The sequence below is a fragment of the Grammomys surdaster genome, unplaced genomic scaffold (assembly GCF_004785775.1).
Source record: "Grammomys surdaster isolate TR1022 unplaced genomic scaffold, NIH_TR_1.0 126278, whole genome shotgun sequence".
Lineage (NCBI taxonomy): Eukaryota > Metazoa > Chordata > Mammalia > Rodentia > Muridae > Grammomys > Grammomys surdaster.
In genome coordinates this window covers 5,560,459-5,580,622 of record NW_021621078.1, presented here as the reverse complement: position 1 = coordinate 5,580,622, position 20,164 = coordinate 5,560,459, and the positions used below count along the sequence as shown (strand labels likewise).

Here is a 20,164-nt window from a genome sequence, read left to right as displayed (position 1 = left end):
GTGACCACTTTCTAGCAAGAATTAAGGAACACAACTCGTATATTCCTTGGTTTTGCCTAACTCAAGAGTAATATGATGATAAAGCGTTGTGCTTAATTAAATTCTTTGAACATATGGGACATAGCTGGTTAAAAAAAAAAACCAACTGCATAGTTGTTTAAGTGTGTGATTTTTGCATGTCCACCTGATTTAAAAGTGAAAGACATGGCAAGTGAAATACTGCCAGGGAAGCTGATCCATGAGGGCTCGGAGATAATGATGCTGCCCTGCCAGGGACAGGAAACCTGACCATTCTAAGCAAACTGCAGAGCACTAAACTGCTTGTGAAAGGGCTGAATCAGTCCTGCTGCAATTTGAACTTTTGGCTCCTGAAAGTCTGGGCCAGGCTTAAAAATAAAATCAAGCCCTTGCCTGCTGGGTCATATTCCAGGCCTTCTCTGGGATTATCTGTATGAAAAGTCATCCATCTACAGGGCAAGAGGCAGTAGGTGAGGAATGAGGTGGGGAGAGGTGGAGAGGAACTTTAGATACCAAGCATGAACTCCAAAGGACAAGCACCTCAGGAATTAATGTATGGGTTCCTTGGGAAATATTTGTCTCTAGAGCTTAATGAGTGAGTAAGTGTAAAAAGAAAGCTTCCAGAAAGATACAGTGGGCTATGGTATAAAAGGATGTCATCCAGGTAGAATGTGTACTGGGCTACTCTATATATTCCTCCAGAGACTGGCCATGTTTGATTTGCTTTTGTAGAGAAATAAGATACACAGGCAACAATTAGAAGACTCATATATATTTCATATCCTAGCATACATAACTATGTATTTATCTTATGTGGAACATGATAAAGAATAAGACCTTGAGCAACATATGTCTTTGTTTTCCTTTTTTTTTTTTTAAGACCAGTTCTTTCTACGTAGCTTTGGCTGGTCTGGAACTCAATATATAGATCAGACTGACCTCTAACTCAAAGAAATCTGCCTGCCTCTGCCTCCTGAGGGATAGTTTTAAAAGTGTACAACACTACAGCTGGCTTAAATTTTTTTTAATTATTTTTATTATTTATGTGTAAATGTGGGTGTTTTACCTGCATGTATATCTGTGTACCATATGCATGTCTGGTACCCAAGGAAGCCAGAAAGGGGTATTAGGTCTTCTAGAACTAGAGTTATGAATGATTGTGAGCTGGGAACTGAACCTGGGTCCTCTGCAAGAGCATCAAGTGCTCTTAACCACTGATCCATCCCTCCAGCTCTCTGGTTTTGCTTTTTGAGCCAGTCTGGCTGCACAACCTTCCCACCCAGACACTACAGTGCTGGCACAGTAGGTGTGAACCACCATGCTCATCTTGAACAACATAGTTTTAAATCCTAAAGGAGTTAGAACCATCTAATACCATCCAGTATACCTTGGACTGATCATTGGACCTAACTGGAAGACCTATTTTCAAATCCCAGCTTTGATACCTACTGTGTAAATTTGGGTCCTTACCTTCTAGACCTGTGGTTTCGTCCTGTCTCTGAAATAAAGCTGATGATAATTAGCTTCCCTTACCTAATACAAATCCAGTGATAAAACCCGGCAAGCCATATAAATTATGGTAGTACACTCCTATAATCCCAGCACTTAAGAGGTACAGACAGAAACATCAGAAGTTCAAGGTCATCTTCAGCCACATAGAAAGTTTGAGGTTAGCCTGGATTACATGAAACACTCTTTCAAAACAAGACTAAGAATCTGGTGAAGGTTTATATAAGTATTTGAGAACTGAGAGATGAAGTAGGCCTTAAATATATATTAATATATATTATACACGATAAACTTGAAGATCTAGATGAACGTGGTCTTTGATAGTAAACAGTTTGAATACTGAACATAGTAAGGCTTGAAGATAGGCGAGAACAAACACCACTGAACTAGCTGGGTATGGTGGCACAGGCTCAGGAGGTTGAGACAGGAAATGCTGAATTTGAGTCTAAACCAGCCTACATAAAGAGACCCTCTCTTTAAAAACAAACAAAATCAGGCCAGCAAAATGGTTTGGCATGTAAGGGCACATGTTGCCAAGACTGACAACCTGAGTTCAAACCCTAGGATACACAAAGTGGAGGGAAAGAACCTGCTCCTGTGTGTTGTCCTATGACCTCTATGCATGCACTATGACACCATCTACCCTTCCCCTCCCCAAAAAATATTTTTTTAAAAAATCGGGTGAAAGGGAGAGAAACCAGTTCTGAAGCCAGGATGACTAGCTGAGTTTCAAATTTTGCTGTGGGAACTGTAGAGATGGCTCAGCAATTTAGAGTACTTGTTGCTCTTGCTGAGGACCCAAGTTCAATTCCCAGAATATACATGGTGGCTCACAGCTGTTCTAGGGAATCCAACAACACTTTCTTCTTATGTCCAAGGACACCAAGCACCAAATGATGCACAAACATACATATGCAGGCAAAATCTCATACACATACAATAAAATAAATATGAAATACTGATATGTATGCTTAACATTATTTAACCTCTGTGAACCTCATAATGATAATAATTCAGTAAGTTACTTTTGAGAATTGAGATAATACATCTGAATTTTAATATGCCTAGTGCTCATAGAGCCAGAAGGCATAGGATCCCCTGCAACAAGAGCTATGGATAGTTATGAACTGCCTCGTGGGTACTGAGACCCAACTAGGGTCTTTTCAAGAGCAGCAGCTGATTTAAACTGTTGAGCCATCTCTCCAACTCCAATGCATGTGAATTTTTAATGGAGCACACTGAATGTCAGCTCAATGAGTTTCAGCCTGTCACTTATTATTCCCCTTTTTCAAGGTCTTATCAGCTCCTGTACTCTCCATCTTTTTGTTACTCTCAAACTCACTTCCAGTTTCTCTCTGTCTCCCTCCATTCTATTATACCCTTAGTATTAGGTCATACTTGACTCAGTCACCTATCTTATATAGCATGAGGGATAGCATTGATTGTATTTTAAAGTATCTTTTTAAAAAGTGTTTATTTTTATTTTATTTATATGAGTATTTGCTTGCAAGTATGTATACCTGGTGCCCAAGGAAGTCAGAAGATGGTGTCAGAGCTCCTGGAACTGGATTTATAGATGGTTGTAAGCCTCCATGTGGGTGCATGGAACTGAACCTGGATATTCTACAATAGTACCAAGTACTCTTAACTGCTGAGCCATCTCTCCAGCCCTATTTTAAAATATAGTTTGAATTTATATTATCTTTAAGGTAGTTTAAATTGTGAAGAACATGCTAGGAGGAATACAGTAGAGCTGTGGAAAATTCGGGGTGGGTATGGTTATATGTCATTGTATACAAGTATGAAATTCTCAAAAATAAAATTATAATAAAATGTATTATATATATTGAATTATAGTTAAGTAATTCTTTGGAATAAATAACCCATGATGTCTTCTTTATAATATTTTCTCTTTTTTAAAAGATTTTTTATTATTTTAATTATATATTGGGGAGTTTTGCACATGCATGAAGTACCCACAGAGGTCAGGAGTGTCAGGCTCCTCTGGGGTTACAGGCAGTTGTGATATGAGTGAAGGTCCTCAGAAAAGCAGCATGTGCTCTTAACCACTGAGCCATCTTCCCAGTCCCAGTGTTTTCACTCTATAATCTTATATTTTTCCCTAGTTTCAGTTTATAGCCTATTTACTTTTCTAATATATCACACAATCCAGCAGTGTTTTCTTCTGATGTTCTGGGGAGAGGGTGTATTCTTATATCTCTGTACATACACATGTAGAGATTGGAGGACATCCTAGGGGATCATTTCCTCAGGGGCCATCTGCCTCCTCTGTTTTCCTCTCCTCCCTCCTCTCCTTTCTCCTCTTCTCTCTTTTTTTCTTTTCTGACCTTTGAGACATAGTCTCTCACTGGCCTGGAATTCAGCACATGAAGCTGCCACCAGCAAACAGTAGGGATCCCCTAACTTTACTTCGTTAGTATCAGAATTACATACATTGACTTTTTTTTAATGTGGGGTTCTAAAAATCAAATTTAGATCCTCAGGTTGGAAGGCAAACACTTTACTGACTGGACTCTCTTCTTAGCACTCAGTATATTTCATTTGTAATGTAATAGGCAGACTATTGCACAGAAGACCATCTTGGCCCTGACTTAATTTACTAGTTCATAGGCTAGGAGAGAGTAACGATTTAAGATATTTAAAATATGTTTAACTAACTGCAATTCTACCTCTTAAGTATCCATGTAATAATTATGTTCACGAGTATGCACAAAATTTTGAAAAACTACAAAGCCTACCATTTGTGAAGCTCTGGGTTTAATCTCTAGCGACAACTGACTCTTCTCCCTCAGAGTATAAAGGCATGTTCAGTGATTAAAAACTGGAAACAAATACCTAACAGCAGTGAACCATTTAAACAAATTGTATAAGATCATACAACATGTTCCTTTAAAAGAATTAGGTAGCCCAAGTGTGGTGGTGCATGCCTTTAATCGTAGTACGGGAAGCAAAGACAGGCTGATCTCTTTAGTTCGAGGCCATCCTCATCTACATAGTGAATTCCAGGACAGCCAGGGCTATGAAGGGAGAGCCTGTCTCTAAAACAAATAGAATTAAGAAGATACCCAAGATATTAATGACAAATGTTGATGAGAAGCAAAATAAAATACATTGTGTGTATGCATTTATCATGTGATCTTCCTAAAGGACAGCTACATTCATATTTGTATATGTGAGGACATTTTCTGAAAACAGTTTTAATTACCTAAAAGTGACATGACAGAGATGAGAAAAGTGACTTTTCTTTTACCTTTCTGGATTCTTGGGGCTGGGAGTGACACTTGCCATATGTTACTATGACTTTTAAGTGGTTTACAAAGCAGAATAAAGAAATAGAGCAGGAACTAAATAGTTAATGTTTTGTGAAGTGTGGTTGAATGTGAAAAGTGATCCATAAATGCCTATTATTTTTACTAAACAATAGAAGTGTCAGGCTTTTGTAACCTGAAGAAAGCAGGATTGCAGCATGTCCTTGTGCAGGAGCATATGGTGGCTAAGACCAGGTAGGATGAATGCTTTAGAGATCTTTTCTCTGGTGTTGATATGCAGATCTTCTCAGTATTCCACATTGCTCTTGTGTGGGAAATTCTATGCAAATGATTATAAAAGCTCAGTGACATTGTTCAACTCAAGTGTTTAAAACTATTGTCAGATATTTAAAGCAAAATACTCACAAAACATGATTGCTTTACAGAGCTATTGTTAACATCTTGGTGTACTGTATTATCTGAAGAATGCCTTTGACTTAGTGTAGTAAGATAGCTCTTAGTCCTGTCTGGACAATAAATCTGAAATTGGGGGTATTATCTTGAGAGTTTTGTTCTGGCGTTTTGCAGATTAACAAGAGACAGCAGGTTGTGTTACTCCAGGTAACAAGTTTTTTGTTTTGTAACTTTTAAAGTATTGGTTTTCTTCCTTTTGACACTCAAGGGATTAATTTACTATTTATTTCTCTAGATCAAACCCTTAGAGAAAACATCAAAACACAAGGAAGTCCTCACCTTAGTATAATCATTTTTCTTATGATCAAGTGCTTAAATAATACAGTTGCATAAGTTAATGCTATTATTTGAAAGCTTAAAAAATAGAAAAATCAAATAAACATTGTAGATATCAGATGATTATAGGCTGTGATAATAAGTTAATGTGACTAACTTATAAACAGTAACAGTAAAACTTCCTAAATGAATTGGTGATATACTGAGCTTGTTTGTTTGTTTGTTTGTTTGTTTGAGACAGGTTTTCTCAGTGTAGCCCTGGCTGTCCTGGAACTCACTCTGTAGACCAGGCTGGCCTCGAACTCAGAAATCCGCCTGCCTCTGCCTCCCAAGTGCTGGGATTAAAGGCATGCGCCACCACTGCCCCGCACTACTGAGATGTTTTTATGTATTTTCAGTTTTCATTCGTTTTATCAACTTCTAGGTAATGAAACAAATACAAGTTGCTTTCTATTACTGGAAACTAACTGACCAGTTATGATAATAAAAACTCGTCATCCTGTCCAAACAGTGCTTTTGTCCACGTATCTTGAAAAGAATAAACATTAATTTTTTTCCTGTATGTGTGTATGCACAGAGATCAGAGACAACTTACAAGAATCAGCTCTTTTCTTGTACCATGTGGGACTGAACTCAGATCGTTTGTCTTGGCAGCAGCTGTCCTTAGCTACTAAGCCATTTCACTTGCCCTAGAAGTTTCTTTTTTAAGACAGGGTCTCACTGTGTATCTATGGCTAGCCTAGAACTAGACCAGGCTGGCTTTAAACTCACAGAGATTCTCCTGTCTCAGCCTTCTGAGTGTTAGGATTAAACATTTATGACACTATGCTCCACCCTAGAACTTCTTATATCAGAGTCATTACCACTTTTTAATGTTTATGGAAAAAAACAAAGAAATCCATCTCCAATATTTTCTCAGTGGAAAAGTAAGGTCAATGTTGAGCCTTACCTTAATATGGCAAACATTAAAGCCAAAGAGTAGATCTTTATGCTAAGTATTTTTTAAATATAGATACTGTTTTTAATTAATCCTCAAAATAACTTCATAAATTAAGCTGATACTCAACTCAGTTTTTTAATTATAAAACCAAAGTCTTCAACTGCTAGTCACTGTCGATTTGAACTAGGTGTCTATTTTAAGTGGACTAAATATATTTCATGTTTCAGTTTTTTATCTATTTGTTTGTTTGCTTGCTTGCTTGCTTCTTTTAAATTTATACTTATTTATCAGCTTCATGGGGTTGGGGTAGACAAGTGTGGGCATACCACAACACCACAATGCAAGTATTGAGGTTAGAGGATAACCTATGGAAGACATTTCCCTTCTTCCACTATGTGAGTCCCAGAGGCTGAATTCAGGTTGTTGTGCTTAGCAGCAAGCTTGCACTTTTACTTACTGAGCCATCTCATTGGCCCTGGTTGCTAATTTTTTAATAAGAGTCTGCCTATGTAGTGGAGGCTAGCCTTGAATTTGTGATCCTACAGCTTCAGCCTTTCAGGTGTTAGTACAGTAGGCATGCACCACCACACCTCACTCCTCAGAATTTTTAGTTGATATGAAAATAGTCTGTCTAAGATTTGCATCTCTCAAAACAAATTTGGGGATTTGGCTGTCCTGGAACTTGATTTGTAGACCAAGCTGGCCTAGAACTCAGAGATCCACCTGCTTCTGCCTCCCAAGTGCTGGGATTAAAGGCCTGAACCACCACCATCTGGCTGAAAAAAATTTTTTTAAGATCTTATTATATAATTTTACAGATGACATTAAGGGATTTATTAAAGGGAGAATTTAAAAGGACTAGATTAGAAGTATTAACAGTCTTCTTACTTGAATGGCTGACAAAGGTCTTTCAAAGGAAAACCAAAAGATTGTGCACTTCTGGGGCATCACTGTAAGAACCTTTTTGTGTGGCATAAAGATACATATTTACAAAATCTGTATCTATGAAATCTTTATCCCTAGCATTTTTAAATGTAGTGAGTATGATAGAATCAAGTAATACAGTAATACACATTTTCTGCTGAATTGTTTTCCAGATAAAGATGACTGCTATGCCATCATCTTTTCTAAATGACATCATTTAATAGTGACTTCAATAAAAATTCCCATCTCTTGCTGTGTCATGAAAGGAACTGGGCTCACCTTAATGCTAAAGTGCCTTTTTTTTTTTTTTTTTTTTTTTTGGTCACAGTAGGAGACTGTAATAAATTGCAGCCTGAAAGAAGTTTCAAACTGGCAAGTTTGCTAGATATTTTGAGCAATTTATTTTGGGGTATATCAGCAGATTTTTTTTTCTTACACTGCCATTTGGGTGCCTGCTGACACAGCTTGAACAAATCTTTAAAATGTTTCCTTCCTAGAGATGGATGAAGATGATGAAACTCTAACATCCAGACTTTCCCTTAACTCTTCACTTGCCACATGGGTCTTTTCTATTGCCAGATCTCTAGGAAACTACAGAAACTACCTTCTGTATGCGTCACAGTATTCTGAGCCCCTCATTACCTTGGTAATAGCTTGAAGTTTTATGGACAACTAATAAAAAAGTAATTCTAGTTTTAGGCATAGAATTTTATGTTCAGATTATTTTCATTGTTAGCGTATTGAAAATTGTCAAACTTCCCTGTACTTTCATATAAAACAAAGATTTGAGTTTTTCTTGATTCTAATACATTGAAAGTCTTTTCAGGTTGGTTAGAAAAATTGTTTTTAAAGTTTACTAATTTCTGGCTTTTGGATTCCTGTGGAGTGTGTGTGTGTGTGTGTGTGTGTGTGTGTGTACAATTTAGTCAGTTACTCAGAAATGCTAAAAAATACTAATTCCTAAAGTATTTGCTCTGGTGTAAGACTGGAAGAGCAAGAGGAGAGCTAGAGGATGCTTGCAGGGTGCTTCTGTATGCTGGCCCCTTTTGTAAACCAAGACCTGAAACAGAAAGAGGCTCCTTTTACAGAGCCAGTTCCTGATCAGGTGAAAGGCACTGCTCTGCCCACTGGAAGGTGCATGAGAAGGGCTTAAAGTTTGTAAGGCATCAGAGAATGCTCTTTGTTGGGAGACGCCTTAGATGGAAACACAGATGATCCTCAAACTACCGATCTCGTTCCAAAGACATTAAAATTTAATTGGTCCAATGTGTAGGTTGGGCATTGGGATATTTTAATCTTCACAAATTGTACATACAACTAAGGCTGTTGAACCCTCTATATTTATTTACAAGGGTTAGCAGATTTTGTCCACAGTGTAAAGGTAGCTCTCTCACACACTATAATCTCTCTAGTTCCACTTTGAGGATCCAAGAAAAGTAGTGATAAATATTTAACTTACACTTGTGAGGCCTTCAAAAACTTTGAAGACCATTCATAAACTTAGTTTGCGGTACAGCGTATAAAGCTGGTTAAGAGGCTACCGTGCATAGAGCTGCTTCAGAGACGGTTCTTTTCAGTTGAGCATTCAGAGTAGAGAAATTTCCTCTGCCAATTACTCTCCCTTCACCCAGGCTGCCGTCTCACCCCCTTACCCAGCAGGCCCGTATGCCTTGCGGGATCCGCGTGGGCGCTAGGAGCCCCGGGCGGAGCGTCGGCGAGGCCCACCCTCCGGACGCTCTAGACCGCCCCGCCCAGGCGCCCCGCCCCGGACGCGGATGGGGGAGGGCTGTTGGCAGCGCGGGGCTGCCCAGAGTACAGAGCGGAGCCCCGGGGCTTCGGTGGCTGCCTCGGAGCTCCTACCGGGAACCACCGTCTCTGGCCCGGGTTATTCCAACGCCGGTCCAGGATGCCGAGCTGTTCATCGTGAGTCGGCTTCATGACCCTGAGCACTTTGACCGACGAAAGGAAAGCGCCCCCTGCCAGCACCTGCAGCCTCGGTGGCCCCGACATGATCCCCTACTTCTCTGCCAATGCGGTCATCTCTCAGAACGCCATCAACCAGCTGTGAGTCTGCCTCTGCAAGTGCTCAGAAAGTTTGCTTTTCCAAGCGGCTTTTCCGGACATTCTGGGGCGCGAACTAGAGAGCGAGGTCGAAAGCGCAGCGTGCTTGCTGCGAGGTCTAGATGCATCTGGTTTGGATGGTGGGGTTGGAGGTGTTGGGCGATTAATGGAGGAAATGAGTGTCCCGGAGCCTGGTGAATACATGAATCTGTTGGAAGAATATCGGTGAACCTTGAGAGAGTCTAAAAATGGATTAACATCTTAGACGTCTATGGTGACCGAATGACAGCTGAACTTTGTAGCACACGAGAGAGATTGGGGAGAATGGTTGATGGAATCAGAATAGAGTCAGAAAGGCTTCAAGGTCCTGTGGATCCTACTGGCAGCCAACGTACTGTGGTAGTGGGTCTTATTTAAGTTTGCATTTGACTATAAGTTTCTTTTGTAGTTCATACAAAGAAATTCATGCTGCTGTAGTCCGAAGTTATTTCAGAAAATTAGATTTCAGTAGTTTTCTTTTATGACCTCCTGACTAGTACATACAACGCAAGCCTTCCTGTACTCTTTGAATCACTCAAGTTCAGGATTCACACGCATCTTTACATTGTCATTGTTTTTGAAGTCAGGCTGTTACTCCTTTCCGTTGTGGTTTGCCTGCTTTTGAGAGCTGTGAGCTGAAGCTTGTGGTTAATCTCACCTCACAGTTATAAAGTCGAAAGTAGAGGAACTCCACCAATTCAAACTCCATCTTTAATCCAGAGGAGAGCTTTAAAGTTACTTAAGATAGTAGAAGTTTTAATTAGTGTGTTTGAGTTCCTTCTAAATTGTCTTTAGAGGAATCACCTGCTGAGATTTCCATGGGTCAGCCCCAGAGTTGCTACTGTCCCTCTCCATTTACTGTCCAGCAAAAACTTTTCATTATCTCTTATTAAAAGCACAGAGGATATAATTTACAGTGATTTGTAGAGACATTCATACCTAATTTACTAATTTAGCTATTGATAAACTCCTATCCTCCCAATTGAATTAAACTGATTTGAGGTTCTTATTTTTCCTTTATGTTGATTCATGGTGGAGTGCCTAAGAAAGATATCAAAAGTGGGAAAATGACTTTACTGCCCAGTACACTAAAGTCTGCACACTAATTTACCTAACTCTAAAGAGGTGAGAGGGGATGGGCTGAAAGATGAGGAAAGGAGTGAATAATCTGAAATTTAATAACCAAGCTCTGAATAGTTTTATCAGTACTTAAAGGGGACAGTGTAAGATCCATTCATGGACAGTAAATGGATGAGCAAAATGCCCTACATACATACACTGCAATGTTATTCCACTTTTTAAAAGAATATCCTGGAGTTGGAGCGATGATTCAACCGTCAACAGTGAGTAGTATGGCTTTGGGGAAAGACAGGATCCGCACATTCACTTTAGGTTGCTTGCTGCCACCTGTAACTCCAGCTTCAGGAGATCCAAGGCCTCTAGCATCTGCACATACCCGCACAAAGACAGAGAATTTAAAGTAATAAATAAAAATATTAAAAATAAATCTTAAAAATACTGCCTTTTTTAAAAGGAAATTTTGACATATGCTAGAACATGATGTACTTTGAAGACATTGTGCTAAATGAAGTAAGCCACAAAGAACAAATACTCTGTGACCCTATTTGTACAGCCCCAGCACCAGAACTTAAATGTTGTTAAACTTGAAAGAGGACTATTTTTAATACTAGTGGGATCAAAAGGGCTAGATATGTTTGCCTACTAATTAATGTCCTTGGGCAAATCATTTGACTTTCTTTTCTTCTACTGTAAAATGGAAATTCAGTACAACAGACCTCTCTCCCTTTCTCCCTGTCCCTGTCACAGTGGGAAATTATATTGTATTAGTAGAGCCTTAGTAGCTCAGAAGAGATCATATAGTTAGCTAACACTTTGCAAAACTGTAAATCCTTGCAACAAAAATGAGTTAACTGAATTTATTAATAGCTAACAGCTGCTATCTATGGACCTCTTGTCACCATGCTGAGTTTAATGTGTGTTATCTCCTTTAGTTATCATGGGAGTCCTGTGAACTACTTTGTGTGTTTACAGTAATGAGACTGAAGCTCAAAGCCATACACTAATAAGTGACAGAAAATCCTTAAAATCCACATCCAGTTTTTTTTTTGTTTTGTTTGTTTATTTGTTTGTTGTTTTTTTTCGAGACAGGGTTTCTCTGTATAGCTCTGGCTGTCCTGGAACTCACTCTGTAGACCAGGCTGGCCTCGAACTCAAAAATTCTCCTGCCTCTGCCTCCCAAGTGCTGGGATGAAAGGTGTGTGCCACCACTGCCTGGCCACTTTTTTTAATCACTATAAAAATGGTATTTTATGTTAGTAACTTCAGGGTCACTTTTGAGGCCCATAGTAAAGATCTTTGCTGAGTGATGCTAAGGTAGTATGATAAGCTTTTAAGCAATTTTTGGAATACTCTCTTTCCATTTTGTTTCTTTAAAGAGAGAGTATCTAGGTACATATTCCAACCTGAGCTCAAACTCACAGTCTTCCTGCCTTAGGCTCCAGGGTAGTAGGTGCCACTAGAGAGGCAAACTTTAGGATTTGTTTATTTTGAGACAGCTTTGTTTGTCCTAGAACTGTTATTACACCAGGATGTCTTTGAACTCAGAGATTCTCCTGCTTCTCCCTCCTGAGTGCTGGGATTAAAGGGGTGTGTCACCATGCCTTGCCCTAAATTTTAGGATCTTTCTCTCTTTCTCCCTTTCTCCCTTTCTCCCTTTCTCCCTTTCTCCCTTTCTCCCTTTCTCCCTTTCTCCCTTTCTCCCTTTCTCCCTTTCTCCCTTTCTCCCTTTCTCCCTTTCTCCCTTTCTCCCTGTCCCTTGTCTCTCATTTCTCATCTCTCTGATGCTGTCTTGCAATGCTGGAGATTAAACACATGCTAGGGAAGCACTCTACCACTGAGTTACAGCATACACAGCTCACTTTGTTCTTGAGAGGCTTGCCGTTGTTTTGACATCTAAACTACACTTAACTAGTATTGCTTTAGATATATTTATTAAACATTTACAGTGCTGCTTAGTTCATCAACATTAAAAACATCCATGGGCTTAATATATCTATTGTTGCTACTTAATGCAGACATTTTCAATTTGGAGAATATGACTTGTCTTCAGAAAATTAATAAACTCCCTGAAAGAAAATGTAAAAATATGGAGTCGATAAACATAGATTTTGAAATCAGATTCCCAGTCAGTGATCTTAGAAGGGAAGTGTTATTTCTAAGACTCGATTATGTACACCTTAGCTGACAGGAGCATTTCATGCCGTAGCAGATGTATAAATAGCAAAGACTAACTGGAGTGACAAGACATTCAGACTGACAGCTGGGAGCCCAGGGTGGTAGCTGTGCCTGCAGATACTGTAGCTACTCTACAGGAGAGTCTTGAATTCAAGGCCAGCTTCAGCAATGTAGTAAGACTCCTGCCTCATAAGGAGTGGAGGTCAGATTTAAAAGTCCCAAGTAAAGACTGATACAAACATAATTTGAGTTTAAAGGAAGGGATTCATGAACACTTCGGCAAATGGTTAGTAGTCAGGCTATGACTTGCCCTTTAGAGGATTTCTGTTCTCGTTTTATTCACTCACTGGCTCAGATGATGATTAGAAACCAAGTAACAAATCTTAGGAGACTTGAGTCAAAGAATAAATAGGCCACAGTGAGATAACAAAGCCTTCCTATCAGAGAAAACTCATGGCCTTTACAGTGTGGCTTTCGATGATTTTGTAGACTCAGTGAGTTTCAATTGTGATGTTTATGTTTGAAATATATATCACAGAATAGTTTGTGTATCAGTTTTACTGGCAATTAATGCCATTATTGTTGCATTAAAGTCTACACTTACCACTGCATAAAACTCACTAAATGTGTTATTTTTGACCTATTAACAGAAGAATGTTAAGTAATCAAGTTAAGCTGGGGCTAGTAGTACATATCTGCTTCCTTAGCACTTAGGAGGTAAGAACAGGAAGATCAGGAGTTTGAAGTCATCCTCTACTACATAATGAGTTACAGACCAGCCTGGCTACATAAGATTCTATCTCAAGAAAAAAAGTTACTATCTTAAATATTAATTAATTCTACTGGGGATCAGGAGGTATGAGTAATCCAAGAGAATCATCTGATTAAACTTCAAGAGTCCTGGGACAGGGCTGAGGAGATAACCCAGTCAGTAAAGTATTTGCCTTATACGCATGAGTATCTGAGTTGCATCCTCAGAATCCACATAAAAAGGCTAGGTAGGCCTGGCAGTGTGCTGGAAAGATCCTAGGAAGATCCCTAGAACTCAGGTTATACAGGCCAGTCAGTGAGAGACACTGTCTAAAAAGAAATGGAGAGTGTCCCTGAAAATGACACCCATGGTTGCCCTATGGATCCACATGTATATACATACATGTACATGCACACAAACACATATGTAATATTTTTAAAGAATTTTGAGCCTAGAGAGATAGCTCAATGGTTAAGAACACCTGCTGCTTTTGCAGAGTCCTGAATTTAGTTCCTAGCACCCATGTTAGGCAGCTCACAACCAAGTATAACGCCAGCTCTAGGGGATCTGACACCCTCTTTTAGCTTCCATGCTCACCTATATACACCACACACACATAAAGAAAAATAAGTCTTAAATAAAAAGAATCTTGAGTCAGTCTGATCAAAATGATTGTGAAATTTTCTGTCATCCCCCTCCCCCGTTAAAGCCCACATATGCATTTGTCCCCTGTAAAAGCCTGCTTTCTAATAAAACAAAGACTTAAACCTCTGAAAAATATGAAAGCGATCCATCTGCCTCCAGCAGGTGAGTGCTGGGACTAGAGATGTGCTCTGTCACATCTGGCTTTTTTTAGTATTTAGTGAGTGTGTGTGTTTGTACGCGTGCATGTGTGTGTTTGTATGCATGCATGTGTGTGTTTGTACACGTGCATGTAGGTGCCCTTAGAGGTCAGAAAGGAGGTTGGATCCCTTGGAGCTGGAATTAAAGTGTCTGGTAGCCAGTAATGTGGGTGCTGAGAATTGAACTCTGGTCCTTTGTGAGAGCAGTAAGAGAGCTTAACCATTGAGCCATCTCTCCAGCCCAAGGTTACTTTTCAAAAGGATCCCATTATGAAAACCTCTACTCAAAAATCTGGGAACTTAGGCATTTAAGTCATTTCTTGGTCTGCTGATGAGGCTTTTTTATCCTTGAACTAAAATATGTATATTTATTTTCTTGATTGGGCATATGGATTTGATTTCCTGACTTTACATCGATGCTCTCCAAAAGTTAAGGCTCAACAATAGAGAAGCATATTGAAATTATCCAACATATAATATAGCCTTTCATGACCTTGTTTGTTTCCCCCCACCCCAGGGGAGGTGGCTGTTTTCAGGTGTGTTTTTTTTTTAATATTTATTTATTTATTTATTTATTTATTTATTTAATGTATGTGAGTACACTACCACTCTCTTCAGACACACCAGAAAAAGGCATCAGATCCCATTACAGATAGTTTTGAGCCACTATGTGGTTTCTAGGGATTGAACTCAGGACCTCTGGAAGAGCAGCCAGTGCTCTTTAACCACTGAGCCATCTCTCCAGCCCCATGTTTTTTTGTTTTTGAGACAGGGTTTTGCTGTGTAGCTCAAGCTACCTAGAACGCAGGTTCTAGCTGCCTCTTTCTCTTGTAATTAGGTGATGTTGAGTTTTTGTTTTGTTTTAACTTTTCAGTTCCTCTTTTTGGTTGTCCAGGTGATTTCATGTGCCCTTTTCCAGGCTTAAGTTTTACCTTGAGCACTTGTTAAAACACAGATTGCTGGTTTCTGAACTTGTAGGCTAGAGAGTTGCACTTCTAACAAGTTCCTAAATGATGTTCATGATGTTAGTGTATGCTACACTTTGGCTGCCACTACTTTATATTTTTCAGAGGCAGATTAGGAAAAGCATCATCTAAATTTGATGTAATAAGTAATTAGAAAAAATGGCCACATAATTTAGATAGAAATACATGGTGTGTTTCTGGTAGAAAGGAGACCTAGAACAGCATTTGCTATTGCTGATCCACACTCTTATGAAGCTGCATGTGCTTAAAAGCTTTGATGGATGTGCATGTATGTGTACATGAGTGTGTGTATGCTTGTGATCATATGTGCATGTGTCTGCTCATAAGTGTATTTGTGTGTATGTATGCATATGTGTACATGTGCCACAGCACAGATATGGAGGTCAGATCATAAGCTTTGGGAATGGTTCTCTTCCACCTTGTTGAGTCAGGGTCTGACTTGTTTCTGTCTGGCTACATACACCAGGCTGGCTAGCCTTTGAGCTTTCAGGAATCCTCTCATCTCCCATCTTGCTTTAGGAGGTGTTGGAATTACAGATGTGTACCACCACATCTGTCTTTCACATGGACTCCAAAGATTGAAGTCAAGTTGTCAGGCTTTGTACAACACTGCTTCTGTCCACTGAGACAGCTCAGCAGTCCCCAGCCTATTCAGTGTGGCTACATTAATATTAACATTAATACTATGTTAATAGTAACATTAAATAGCAGATTTTTTTTTACTGTACTGTTACCCTGATGACACAGTTTTGAGTGCTATGTATATTATCTCATTCTCCTTAAAAACCTTACTCCAGACTTTTTAATGCTGTGCTGGGGATTAAATCCCAATTGCACATCTCTGTCAAGCATTCTACCACCAAACTAATAAATATTCTTCTAGTACCATGATACAGTTTTTACTGATTTAAACTGATAGATATAAATATTAAATTTGTAGATTCTTGAGGCCTACTTTTTATAGATTTATTCTTATTTTTAATTATGTGTATGTGTGTGGACACATGTACATAAATGCCCTCAGATACCATAAGTTTTAGATCCCCTTAAGTTGGAGTTACAAATGGCTGTGAACCATCAAATATGGGTGCTGGAAATCAAGCCAAGATCCAATTTCCTAAAGGCAGTATGGACTCTTAACTGCTAAGCCATACATAAGCCTGTTTGTAAGGTCTACTTTCTTTTTTATATTTTTATTTATTTACATTTCAAATGTTATCCCCTTTCCAGGTTTCCCCTCTGCAAACCCCTATCTCATCCCCCCTTACCCTGCTTCTGTGAGGGTGCTCCCCCACCCAGCCACCCATTCCCGCCTCACCACCCTAGCATTCCTTTATTCTGGAGCATGAAACCTTCACAGGACCAAGGGCCTCCCCTCTTATTGATGCCAGATAAGGCCCTTTCAGTCCTTCCCCTAACTCCATTGGGGTCTCTGTGCTCAGTCCAGTGGTTGACTGCTAGCATCCACATCTGTATTGGTCGGAATCTGGCAGACCCTCTCAAGAGACAGCTGTATCAAGCTCCTGACAGCAAGCACTTCTTGCATCAGCAATAGTGTCTGGGTTTGGTGACTGCATATGGAATGGATCACCAGGTGAGGCAGTTTCTGGATGGCCTTTCCTTTAATCTCTGTTCCACTCGCGTCCATAAGGTCTACTTTTATAATCATGTCTTTTGACGTGTTTTTATATTCATTCACTAACACCACAGCATTTGCTTAAAGATATTTTAGTTGATGTTTTGATATCTGCTTTGGCAGGGCCTACCTTATTGTTTTTTATTGTTAATTAATTTTCCAAGTTTTTTTTAGAGGGGTACAGGATGTCATGAAATTTCGTTTTGTTTTGTTTTAAACAAAATGTCACTATGTAGCTATGGCTGTCCTGAAACTCACTATGTAGATCAGGATGATCTTGAACTCAGAGAGATCTGCCTGATTCTAACTTCTGAGTGTTGGGTTTAAAGGTGTGTGCCACCAAGCCTGGTTATCAAGACCTTTTATGGTTAGTCACAACATATATGTCACAAATGTAACTAAGCTTTTCATGTTTTCTTTTTTACCATTTTAATTACATCGTGTGTGTGTGTGTGTGTGTGTGTGTGTGTGTATGTGTGTCTGTCTGTCTGTCTGTCTGTATAGGTGAACCATATTGGGAAGGTCCTTCTAACATGTGGGGCTTAGGTATTGAATGAGGTCATCAGGTACCTTAGCCTGTTGAGCTGTCTGACAGGGCCCATGTCTACTTTTTTTTTTAATCAGACGTCCTTGTTGTTCTTTGTTTCTAATATAGATTTTATTTTTTAGTTTGATTTTCTCAATTTCTATAGGATAATGACTATATTATCTATAAGTGAGTTCTGTCTCTTTGAAAATAATTCTTAAATTGTTTTGACTGGGGCTGCTAGTTAATTATTGCAATGCTTCTCTTCTTTCCTCTTGTAAATGGAATGGAATGCTTCTTATGTTTTATAAACAAGTATGATCTATACTTTATGCTACAGGTTCCTGCATATATCACTTAACATGTTGAGAATATTTCATTGCAACTAATTTGCAAAGATTTTTATGATTTAGTTTTATTTTGTTGGATACTTTTTTTGTTGGTTTGTTGTTGTTGTTGTGTTTTTAAGACAGAGTTTCTCTGTGCAGCCTTGACTGTTCTGGAACTCACTCTGTAGACCAGGCTGGTATTGAACTCACAGAGATCCACCTTCCTCTGCCTTCCAAATGCTATGACTAAAGGCGGCTGTGATATTCCCCACCCCTCAAACCACCAATACACACACACACAGACACATACACACACACACCCCTTGGCTTTGTTGAATATTTTTATACTTACTAAATATATGAATATAAGATATATGTTCCCTTTAGTAGTAATAGAGTAGCATTGAGTGGCTAAAGCTAACAAATTAATACTGTTTTATGATTATTTCTGATTCTTAAATAGCCTTAAAGTTATCAAATTAGTTTACATTCAGTAAGTCTTTTTGAGTGTTACAACTTACAAATAAGAACAAATTACCAAAGAGCTGTTGGGAGCTTTCAAAAGTACATTTCTGTTTTTATTGTTGATAGTAAGTTTATGTGGCTATATCTACACTTGGTTCTGTTTGCAGTCTGTGGAGCGATAATTCGTCTAGAAGGTAGGGGAGACGTGAGCTCTGAACTTTGGCCTTGGAATTATGCTTACCCAAGTTAACTGAACTGTAGATTTGCACAGCAAAGATGAACTGGAATGGAGGGTTGCTGTACTCAAGATTTCTGTTTGATAAAGAGTAGGTAGTTTTCTGAATTATTACTTCTTAAATCTCTTCTCACTCCTAAAATTGAGCAATTTTTCTAGACTTATACTAAGAAACCACTTCTCAAAGCTGAAATGAGTAAAGATGTCAGTCTCTGTGTCCGAGAGCTATTGGGCCTTGAGAATAACGAAGATACTCTAACTTTCATAAATTATCATGTATACTTCTCTTGGGTCTCTCTAATAAATGTGAAGATACTGATACATATATATCTAAAATGTCATACATTTGCTATATGCTAAGCTGCATTGGGGCTATCAGAGAATGATACAGGTACTGTCATACAATTTGTGATTAATCTTATAGTTTCTGGATTTCTAAAAAATAATTAGTATTCCAACTGTTTGCAGATAAAATTAGTTAGCTGTTTTTTGTTAAATAAAGCAGGATGTTGCCACCCATCACTCAATTATGTTTAGCTTGAAGAAACATGCTAAAAACATTAAGGACATTTTAGACTTTCCTGTGATTTGGAATAAATATAGCTAGTGATTTATAAATAGATTATCAGTGTTACCTACTAGACATCAAATTTGGTCCACCCCCTTTTCAAAAGTTGTATGAATTTAGCAAGTTGGTTTTTTACGTTAATCTGTCTTTAGAGGGATGTGACCCTTCTTTCAGTAACCAAAGAGATTTATATTGATTGCATGTGATAAAGTAACAAAATTCAGAGTCTTGAATCATTCTCTAGTAAGGAGAAACCTCAGTGTTAGCCATTTCTCACAGTTTAGGTCTTGGTACATAGATGTAGAATTATTTTTTACGTGAGCTAAATGATTCATTTTGTTGCATATGTTAGATTCAGTGGCTGCTTGATTTTACAAGACTATAGAGTTCAAATGAGATGATTCACAAGAGAGGTTAAAATTTTGCAAATATGAATGTTTGAAACTACACTTAATATTTATTGATCCAAGGCTCACATGTATACTCACAAACCATAATAGTATACTTTATACCTGAATGTTTTACTTTTAGATTATAATTATATTGACTGTCTTTTGTAGCAATTTTTATTTTAAAAAAAGGCATTTATCTTAATGCATCTTTAAGCATCCTTTGTCTCCCCAGGAAAAGACAGTTGGGGCTTGTGAGCTCAGCATCTTCTCGTGTATCTTATTTGTTATATTTTGAATTTTATGTAATAAAAGTCAGTTGATATCCATGTGGGCCAAATAAATGAGACTATTTCTGACTTTACTGATTTTAAACAAGTATTGCTTGTAATAGAAAGAGACTACTACTTCAAAACCCTCTTCCATTCCATGCCTTTTTAATTATACTTTAAGTGTTAATATAACTAGTTCTTGTGAACATTTAAAAAAAATCCTGTTATTATATCATCCATTTCTTTTTAAGGACCATTAGTCTGGGAACTTGTAGATGGAGTTGTGATTTGATTGAGAATGGCCCCACAGGGTTGAAGGCTTAGTCACCTGAAGTATTTGAAAGGATTAAAAGATATATCTCTCACTCTCTCTCTCTCTCTCTCTCTCTCTCTCTCTCTC

At 38.5% G+C, this 20,164-nt stretch overlaps 1 protein-coding gene across 1 annotated transcript in view; it reads left to right on the top strand.

The window, feature by feature from the left end:
* The first annotated feature begins 9,222 nt into the window (after window positions 1-9,222).
* Window positions 9,223-20,164, top strand: part of Ssh2 (slingshot protein phosphatase 2) — a 111,183-nt gene continuing 100,241 nt past the window's right edge. Inside the window, exon 1 of the mRNA XM_028759181.1 lies at window positions 9,223-9,474. Coding sequence (XP_028615014.1) covers window positions 9,347-9,474 — 128 coding nt within the window. The 5' untranslated portion in view covers window positions 9,223-9,346. The remainder of the gene's footprint in view (window positions 9,475-20,164) is intronic.